Source organism: Panthera leo, chromosome E1 (genome assembly GCF_018350215.1).
Source record: "Panthera leo isolate Ple1 chromosome E1, P.leo_Ple1_pat1.1, whole genome shotgun sequence".
In the NCBI taxonomy this organism is placed as follows: domain Eukaryota; kingdom Metazoa; phylum Chordata; class Mammalia; order Carnivora; family Felidae; genus Panthera; species Panthera leo.
Genome location: NC_056692.1, coordinates 60,595,941 through 60,604,252, shown reverse-complemented (window position 1 = coordinate 60,604,252; position 8,312 = coordinate 60,595,941). Strand labels below are relative to the sequence as shown.

General features: G+C 55.4%; 1 protein-coding gene across 1 annotated transcript; it reads left to right on the top strand.

The window, feature by feature from the left end:
- The first annotated feature begins 29 nt into the window (after window positions 1–29).
- CD7 (CD7 molecule) lies at window positions 30–3,243 on the top strand. Its single transcript, XM_042916803.1, has 4 exons — window positions 30–529; window positions 1,439–1,753; window positions 1,998–2,131; window positions 2,792–3,243. Exons 1-4 carry the CDS (start codon window positions 256–258, stop codon window positions 2,897–2,899), a joined length of 831 nt encoding a protein of 276 aa, XP_042772737.1. The 5' UTR covers window positions 30–255; the 3' UTR covers window positions 2,900–3,243.
- Window positions 3,244–8,312: the final 5,069 nt, after the last annotated feature.

Sequence of the window (8,312 nt, the reverse complement as noted above, 5' to 3'; positions counted from 1 at the left end):
CTCTCTCTCTCTCTCTCAAATAAATAAATAAACTTTAAAAAAAAAAAGAAAAAAGTGACCAGGGCAATTGGAGCCTGAACCCCAACCCACGCAGGGCACCCCCTTGGCTTTCCCCTTCTCCTGCCCTGAACCCCGAGCCTGTGGAGACAGGAGTGGGTGACCAGTTGTCTGTGAGCACTCAGCAGGACGGTGCCGAAGGGGGAAGGGAGTAAGGACCGCCCCTCCCAGCCTGGCTCTCAGCACCTCCCCTTGCCCATGGCACCGCCTCCAGAAAGCCCTCCCAGAATGCCTGGACCACCAGTCACAGCCTCCTGGTCTGGCATTGGGGCTTTTGAGGCGGTGCCTCAGAGGTGGTGGCAGGCAGTTGGGTGCTGCAGACAGGAAGAGAGCCGAGAGAGGGGGCCCTGCCTTTCCCTTGTCGCTGGGTCTGTGGTGGGCACGCCGGCGGCAAGCATGGCCCCAGAGCTCCCACTGGTCTTTGAGCTCCTTACGCTGGCCTGCACCCTGCTCAGGGCCCTGGCCACCCAAGGTAAGCCCTCCCTCTATCTCCCACTGCGCTCCCCCCCCCGGAGGGCTCAGTACCCCCCACCTGGGGATGCTCCTTCCTGGGAAGGGGGTGGTCTGGGGACGCTGAGCATGACCTCCCCACCGAGCCCCCCACCCCACTGTTGGTGCCGTCTCGGTGCAGAATCACCGAGGCTTTGGTCTTTTTCTTTACCTAAATGTCTTGGGGATTCTCTTTTTCATAATTAGCAAGGCTGCCTTTGTTATGGGAGGATTTTGTCTATTAGTTTGCTTTTTAAAACAGATACATGTGCAAAGTTCTGCAACAGGATGGAAAGATCCGGCACACACGGCAGGGTGGGGAGATTCATTAGAAAAAAAAAAGAATCTCCAGAATTTAGTTTACTGAGAAACTGATGTTTGGATTACATCAAAACGGCTCGTGTTTGCACCAGGAAGCTGGTCCTGCTGGGCCCCAGCTGCACAGATGGGGACATTTCTGGGTGTCCCACAGACAAGCAAAGATGCCACCAGGCCTAGGTGCCTGGAAGTGATGGGGAAACTGAGGCAGCCAGAAAGGAAAGAGGAGGAGACGGGACAGTCTCTCTGCTGTCTCCACTGTCAGTCAAGAGAGGGAGAAGGCGTAGGGACAGGAGATGCGGTCAGAGCTGCCCACGGCCCAAAGGTCCCCTAGGCCCCTGGGTGGGGAGAGGTCACAGGCAGCCCAGCCCCCCGGGGCCCCTTCAGCCCTCGAGGACAGCCACGGGGGTGCAGTTACCCCGGAGCTGCTCCGGGGCAAGATGCCTGGCTGTGGTGACATGACAGCCATGGGCTGCCCCGGGGGCACCTCTGTCCCTCCAGCATCCCCTGCGGTGAGGAGGGTCCCTGCCCTTCTGGCCAGGCCAGCGGTGACAGCAGGGGGTCCTTCCTGCAGAGGTGCGGCAGTACCCCCCCTACGCGATTGCCCCCGAGGGGGGCTCCGTCGACATCACCTGCCTCACCAGCGGGTCCCTGTTCGGGGTCTACCTGAAGCAGAGGTGGCCGAGGCCTAGCAGTGTGATTTACTACGAAGACGAGAAGCAGCCCACGGTGGATGAGCAGTTTCGGGGACGCGTTGTCTTCTCGGGGCGGCAGCACAACCTGACGGTCACCGTGCACCGCCTGCAGCCGGCCGACACCGGGGCTTATGCCTGCCAGGCGGTCATGAAGGACGAGGTCTGGGGCCCCGGCACCTTGGTCGTGGTGACAGGTAGGGGACGTGCCTACCCCAGGACCCACTTCCCCTGCCTGCCGGTTAGACCTGGCCCTCCCTGCCTTCGTCTGGGGCCCTTTCCCCGCTGGCGTGAGTTATTCCTTCCGGCGTGAGCCCGCTGCCTCCAGGAAGGCCCCGGGTTGCCCATCCCCCCACCCCAGAGCCCCTCAGTGAGCCCCGAAGGCTCTCTCGATCTCGAAACCCGCCGCCCGCCCAGTGCCGCTCTCCGCTCCTTCCTCAGACAAGCCGCCCGAGGCAGCGGACACGAGCCGGGAGGCCCAGCTGATACGCTTTTCCTTCCCTGTGGCCCTGGCCATGGGCTGCTTCTTCATCGGGCTGGCGCTGGGGGCGACGTGTGTGCTGAGGAGGACACAGGTCAGTATGAACCCCCGGCTTTCACCTGTGTCGCTGTCAGCTGGCTCCTCTGAGAAGCCCCAGGGAAACCCCAGGACCCTGCAGCCCGTCCACCAGGGTCCCTGGGAGGCCCGAGGGCCTAGACGGCAGGGTCCAAGGTGGGGGGGGGGGGTGGGCCAAGAACGGGACCACGAGCAGGGATGGGCGTGGGCCCAGGAGGAAAACACAGCTGCAAGAGGAGGGGGGGGGGAGAGGCTCAGAGAGAGGGGCGGGCACGCGTGTGAGTGCGTGCAGTGTGTGTGTGAGCCTGCGGGTTGAGATCAGCGTGGGCGGGTGTGAAAGTGCACCTCAGGGGTGCCAGGTGCCAGGAAGGGGTCAGCTCTGCCCTGGTCACTCAGCTCTTCACGGCCGGCGCGCCTTTGCCCCGTCCACACCTGGGGACAGCACACCCCCTCCCCAGGCCTCTGAAGCAAGGTCCACTGCCCCCCCACCCCCCGGCCGGGGGCAGCTCCAGGGACCTGGGGGGCTGGCGGGGGCGCCTTGGGAGCTGGCCTCATGCCTGGAAGCCCAGCAGCACCTCCAGGGTCAATCAAACAGCCCCCGAAGGGGGTGCGCACTGGAGACAGGGGACGCCCCAGAACGAGCAGGACCCCGGACAGAGAGGAGGGGCTTGTCTTTCAGATCAAGAAACTCTGCTGCCTGAAGGATAAGAACTCTGCGTGCGTGGTGTACGAGGACATGTCCTATGGCAACCGGAACATGGTGTCCATCCCCAACGTGTACCAGTGAGCCCCGCGGACCCCCCAGGCTGCCTAGGTGCAGCTCGCGGAGGGCCGCCTGACCCGGCGAGGTCGCTCAGGCAGATCCCTGCGGCCGTCGGGCTCCCGGCACCTCCTCCAGGAGGCCTTCCTTGCTTACTTCCTGCCTTGCGGGCTGCCCTGCTCTGCTGGTTCTGGCACCTCGGGGCCACCAGGGAGGAAGCCTCTCTGACCTGCTGCTTGCTGCCCTTGCCCTCGAACGGCGGGAGGGAGGGGGAGCTCCTCTGCAGGATGGACCTGGGCCCTGGGCCTGGGAGAGGGGCAAGAGGGAGGGGGCGCCCAGCCCCCGAAATAAAGCACTTCTTCTCCCCCGTCCCCGACTCCAGCATCTATTCTCAACCAGCTGACAGCCCAGGAGGGGCTGACACCCTCCCCAAACACCTTCTGGGACTTCCGCAGCCTGTGTGATCCTGTGTGACACCTTGAGGAAGGACATGAGCAAGGGGGCCCTTCCCCACTCCAGGCCCAAGGGGGCCCCGTCACCCTGGATGGGCTGTAGAAGGGGCAGATCAACCAGGGCCCTCACCCACCCCCTCAGCCCCCTCCACCTGGCCTCACCTGCCTCCATCACACAATGAGGTGGGGGTGGAGGAGGGGCCCGGCAGCAGTGACTCGGGGTCTTAACTAAGAGCCCTTCCCTATGTGCCCTCGTGTTGGGGGGCGATGGGAACTTGGGTGTCTATGTTTGCCCTCGGGTGGGAAACAAGGCACCCCCAGTGTGGGTGCAGACCGTGACGTGTCCTCTTAGACTCTGAGCTGAGAAACAGCAGACCGTGCTGCCCCCCCCCCCCCCCCGCCCCCGTCCTGTGCCCTCAAACCCCTATCAGAGTCGGAAAGGCAACCCTGATATGGCTGACTATACTGGTCGAAAACCTCGCTCTGTAAAAACCCTACACACATAAATACATGACGAGCATCTACAAACTTGGGGGGGGAGAAAGATTACCAAACGAAGGTTAATATGCTTAATTTATGAAGACCCTTATCAATTGATGGAAAGAAAACAAACATTCAGATAAAAATGAGCAAAGAGCAAAAATGAGTGATGAACATAGGAAACCATTCAAATTGCTAGTTGTCCATGAAATATCAGCAGAAATTAAATAACCCGCCACCCCCTATGTTGGCAAAGATTAAAACGTCATTAAGGTATGATGTTCCTTTTCTTGGAAACCCCGCTTCTGGAATTGTGTCTCTGGCTGGTGGGACGTGTGCTCCCCAGGCGGGAAGTTACCAGGACACCTCGGGCCAGGGCGGGCAGCCTGGGACACAAACTCAGCAATTTTTCTGGAGGCCACCAGGGACCTGCCCCTGGGATGCAGATGGCAGCCAGGAAGACCGGCAAAGAGACACCAGGTCCTGGTGTCCCAGCCCCCCAGGGACCCCGGAGGAAGTGCAGACTGCCCTACAGACCCGGGCATACAACAGGTGTCTATTGGTTGTCCCCACTCCTGACCACTCGGCAAGTCCTACCCCTCTGGGCCTCAGTGTCCCCTCTGTAAATGAGGGGAGCGGGGTCCATGCTCTCTTCCAGAGCTGGACTCTGTGGGGTCCAGGCCAGGCTGGACATGCTTCCCACTGCCCCCCACCCCTGCAGCTCCCAGGCGCCTGCACCCTTTCCCTGCTCCCCGCCCTTCAGAAGCAACTTCCTGGAGGTGGAAATCATCACCTCCAGCCAGCCTCCGGAGGCCCTTGTCACCTGAGGAGATCTCAGCCTGACCTCACCCCAGCAATCAGAGGCTGTGCCTGAGTCACAGCCCCACCTCCTCCTCCTGGCAAGAACCCCTCCTGGTGACTCCCCTCTGTGCTCAGGGCCATGTTCCCACATCCTCCACCCTCCTCATGATTGTCCCAAGACCGGCTGCTCCTCTGTCCACCCTCCAGACCATGGCGATTGCAGGGCAGGGCTGAGTTCCTCTTCCATGTCACCCACTCCCCCAGTCCTTCCCGAGCATTCCTGTGTGCCGGGCATGTTGTGAAATACAGATGATAGATAGAAAGATGATAGATAGATAGATAGATAGATGATAGATAAGTAGATGATAGATAGATAATAGATAAATGATAGATGATAGATAAGTAGATAGATGATAGATAGATAGATAGATAGATAATAGATAAGTGATAGTTAGATGATAGATAAGTAGATAGCCGATAGATAGATAGATAGATAGATAGATGATAGATACTTAAACATGATGTGCCTGGTTTATTCCTCTCATGACAAATAACCAGAGCACTATCCAAGTCCTGGTTCCCCACTGTCTACCTCTGTGCCTGAACCTCTCAGGCTTCAAATTCCTCACCCGTAAAATGGGGACAAGGACTGCCCCATGTGGTGAGGTGCCACGAGAACCAAACACCACAGTAAACCCTCAGAACGGGCCTCTGCAGAGCAAATGCTCTGTCCACCACGCAGGTGTGGGCTCAGACCACAGAAGCTCAGGCCACAGAGGAGGAGGCCTGGACAGCAAGAGGCAGCGCTACAGCTCCCACCCCCAGGCCACTGCTGGGGGCAGTGGGGAGCAGTGAGAACAGGCACCACAGGGTGTCGACTCCTTCCCACACTGGCCTTCAAAGCCAGAGGATGGCCACTCGCGCTCCCCAGAGAGCCTAGTTCCCAACGCAGGGGCTAGCCAGGGAGGGCGGCCAGAGGGCGGTGATTGGCATGGCAGGAAGAGGGTCTTGAGGGGTGGGGTCTCAGCCTGTCCAGGGCCTCACCCCTCCACACTCCAGGTTGGCTGGCCCTGTAAGGGTTAAATTGTAGTGTAGGGCTAACCTGTAGCCTTAAGAAATAACAGCTTTGTTTTAACACTGTAGATTAAGATAACAGCCTTGTCATATCAATCAAGGGAACAAAAGTTTAAGGAAAATCAACTGGTTTAGTGTTTGATTGGATTGGGGCAAGGGCATGTCTGAACTGTTTCCACCCCCATCTGGGAACTATTTCTTTGTTCTGTTCCCAGGTGATGATAAGACGATGTGGTCGGCTATAAAAACTCTGTACCCCGGCTGTTCCAGACCGCACTCCGGTCAAGAGTGTCGGTCCCGATCTGTTGGCCTTGCCTCTCATTGTAATAAGCTTTGTTGTGAGTGTCACTGGTACCTGTAACATTCTGTTTCAGGAGTCGTGTGGATGCAACAGGCCCCACAACCCTGGACCAGACTTGGCCCCCTCAAGACTCATGGCCCGATACCTCACATCCTCAGGGGACAGCTGGCCAACTGGGCCTTGTCCACACCTCTTGGGACAGGGCCAAACACACCAGAGTCAAGGCTAGAGTAACAGACACCCTTGGAGGACAGTCATCAAGTCATCCACTCAGGAAGGTCAGGAATAATACCATAATCATTGACCCAATGATACCAGAGGGAACAAGCAGCAGGAGAGGGAGGGGAGATCTGACAGAGGAAATCTCCCAAAAGGAGAAGAGAAGTAAGGGAACCCTCAGAGATAAGGGTGGTAGAGGAGAAACTTCTTCGAGGAAGGCCTGAGAAAGGGAGACAGGACAGTGAGAGCCCCAGAGGCAGACTGTGTGATGACGAGGGAGTGTGGGGCAGGCTGAGGACAAAGTAGAAGCTAGCAACCCCCCCCTTGCCCTCAGGGGATGTGTGTGACATTCCTCAGGCACTCCCAGCTGCCCAAGGACAAAGGAAAGGACAGAAAACCAATGGTTAACTGATAGAGATCACAGTCACAGGCCATGAGTCTCCATCAGTTTACAAATATCTTCATATATTACAAGAAAAAGGCAATCTTATCAATAACCCAATCTCCAGAAACCTGTAGACTCAGTTTCCTGGAGCGCCAACATCACCTTCCCCTCCATAAATGTGGGGAACAAAGGCAAGAAGGAAATGGCAGGTAAAATTACATTTCTTTGCAGCCCGTTGACGGATACTTGAGGCAAACACCCGTTTCTCCAAGAACCTCCTACTGTCTAATGCTAATACCTTCCTGGAGGGAAAACAACCTCAGCTTGACAATAGCAAGGCCTCAGGTGTCTTAGGCATCTTCTTTAGCACATCGCAGTCCTTCTGGAGGCCCCCCTTTTGACTCTACCTCCTGAACTCCGTAGTATATAATCACTCAGTCTTCACAACCCCTGTGCAGCAATTTCTGCCACGGGCCCTGTCCCTGTGCTTTAATAAAATCACCTTTTTGCACCAAAGACGTCTTCAAGAATTCTTTATTGGCCATAGGCTCTGAAGCCCACCATCACCCCAAACCCCATCATGTGAGACTCTCAGTAAAGGGGCAGCAGACGGCCCACCAGCAGAGGGAGGGCAGAGAAGGCGAGCCCGCACCCATGCATTCTGGGGGCGAGAAAGAAATCCCAAATTTCAGGTGGCATCAGATTTCCCAGAGACAACTCCGCATTCAAGAAAGCAAGGGAGGGCCGCCTGGGTGGCTTGGTCGGTTAAGCGTCCGAGTTTGGCTCAGGTCATGATCTCATGGTTCGCGAGTTCGAGCCCCACATCAGGCTCTGTGCTGACAGCTTGGAGCCTGGAGCCTGCTTCCAATTCTGTGTCTCCCTCTCTGCCCCTCTCCACTCACATTCTGTCTCTGTCTCTCTCTCACACACAAAAAATGAGTAAGCATTAAAAAAAAAAAAAAACAGAAGACAGTGGAATAATACTTAAGTATTAATTACTGAAAGAATGACTTTGTACTTGAAACATTAAGTTATCATCTCAGTGTAAGGGTGTAATAAAGATATTCTGGGGTACATAAGAGTTTGAAATCACTCTTGGAGTCAGTGTTCAAATAAAGCATACCCAAACATAGGAGACATTACAGGTGAAAAAAGACACCAATAACGACAGAGTTTACTTTTGCCAGAAAACAATGACTAAAGAAAAGAAACATACAACCTACAATCTACATAACAATCTAGAACTAAAATTCTAGATAACACCAGCACAACGGAGAGGGGGAGGGGAAGAAAATGCTGAGACATCTATCTGGTCAGAAGGAAGACACAGACCAAGATAAGGTTAAGAAATCAATCCGAAAAATAAGTAGGAAGGGGTCCAAGGGCAGCCACAGTAAGAACCCAAACAGAACATACTACAAAAACCAGCAGAAAGAGCTGCCCAGTGGAAACAGGAAAAGAAAAAATAATAATAAATGCAAAAGACTACACAGTGAATGGAAAATATGAAATGAGGTGACAAAATGTACTGATTTAACAGTTAAGTACAATTAGTCCTAATAACAGGAATTACAACTGCAGTAATCATACAATAAATACTTTCACAATAAGTGTAAATGGGTCAAACTCACCAATTAAAAGACAGTGTCAAACTGGGTTTAAAAGAAAAAATTCAACAATAGGTGGTCTGTAAGACAAAACGTTTTAAACAAAGAAACATCAATAGGC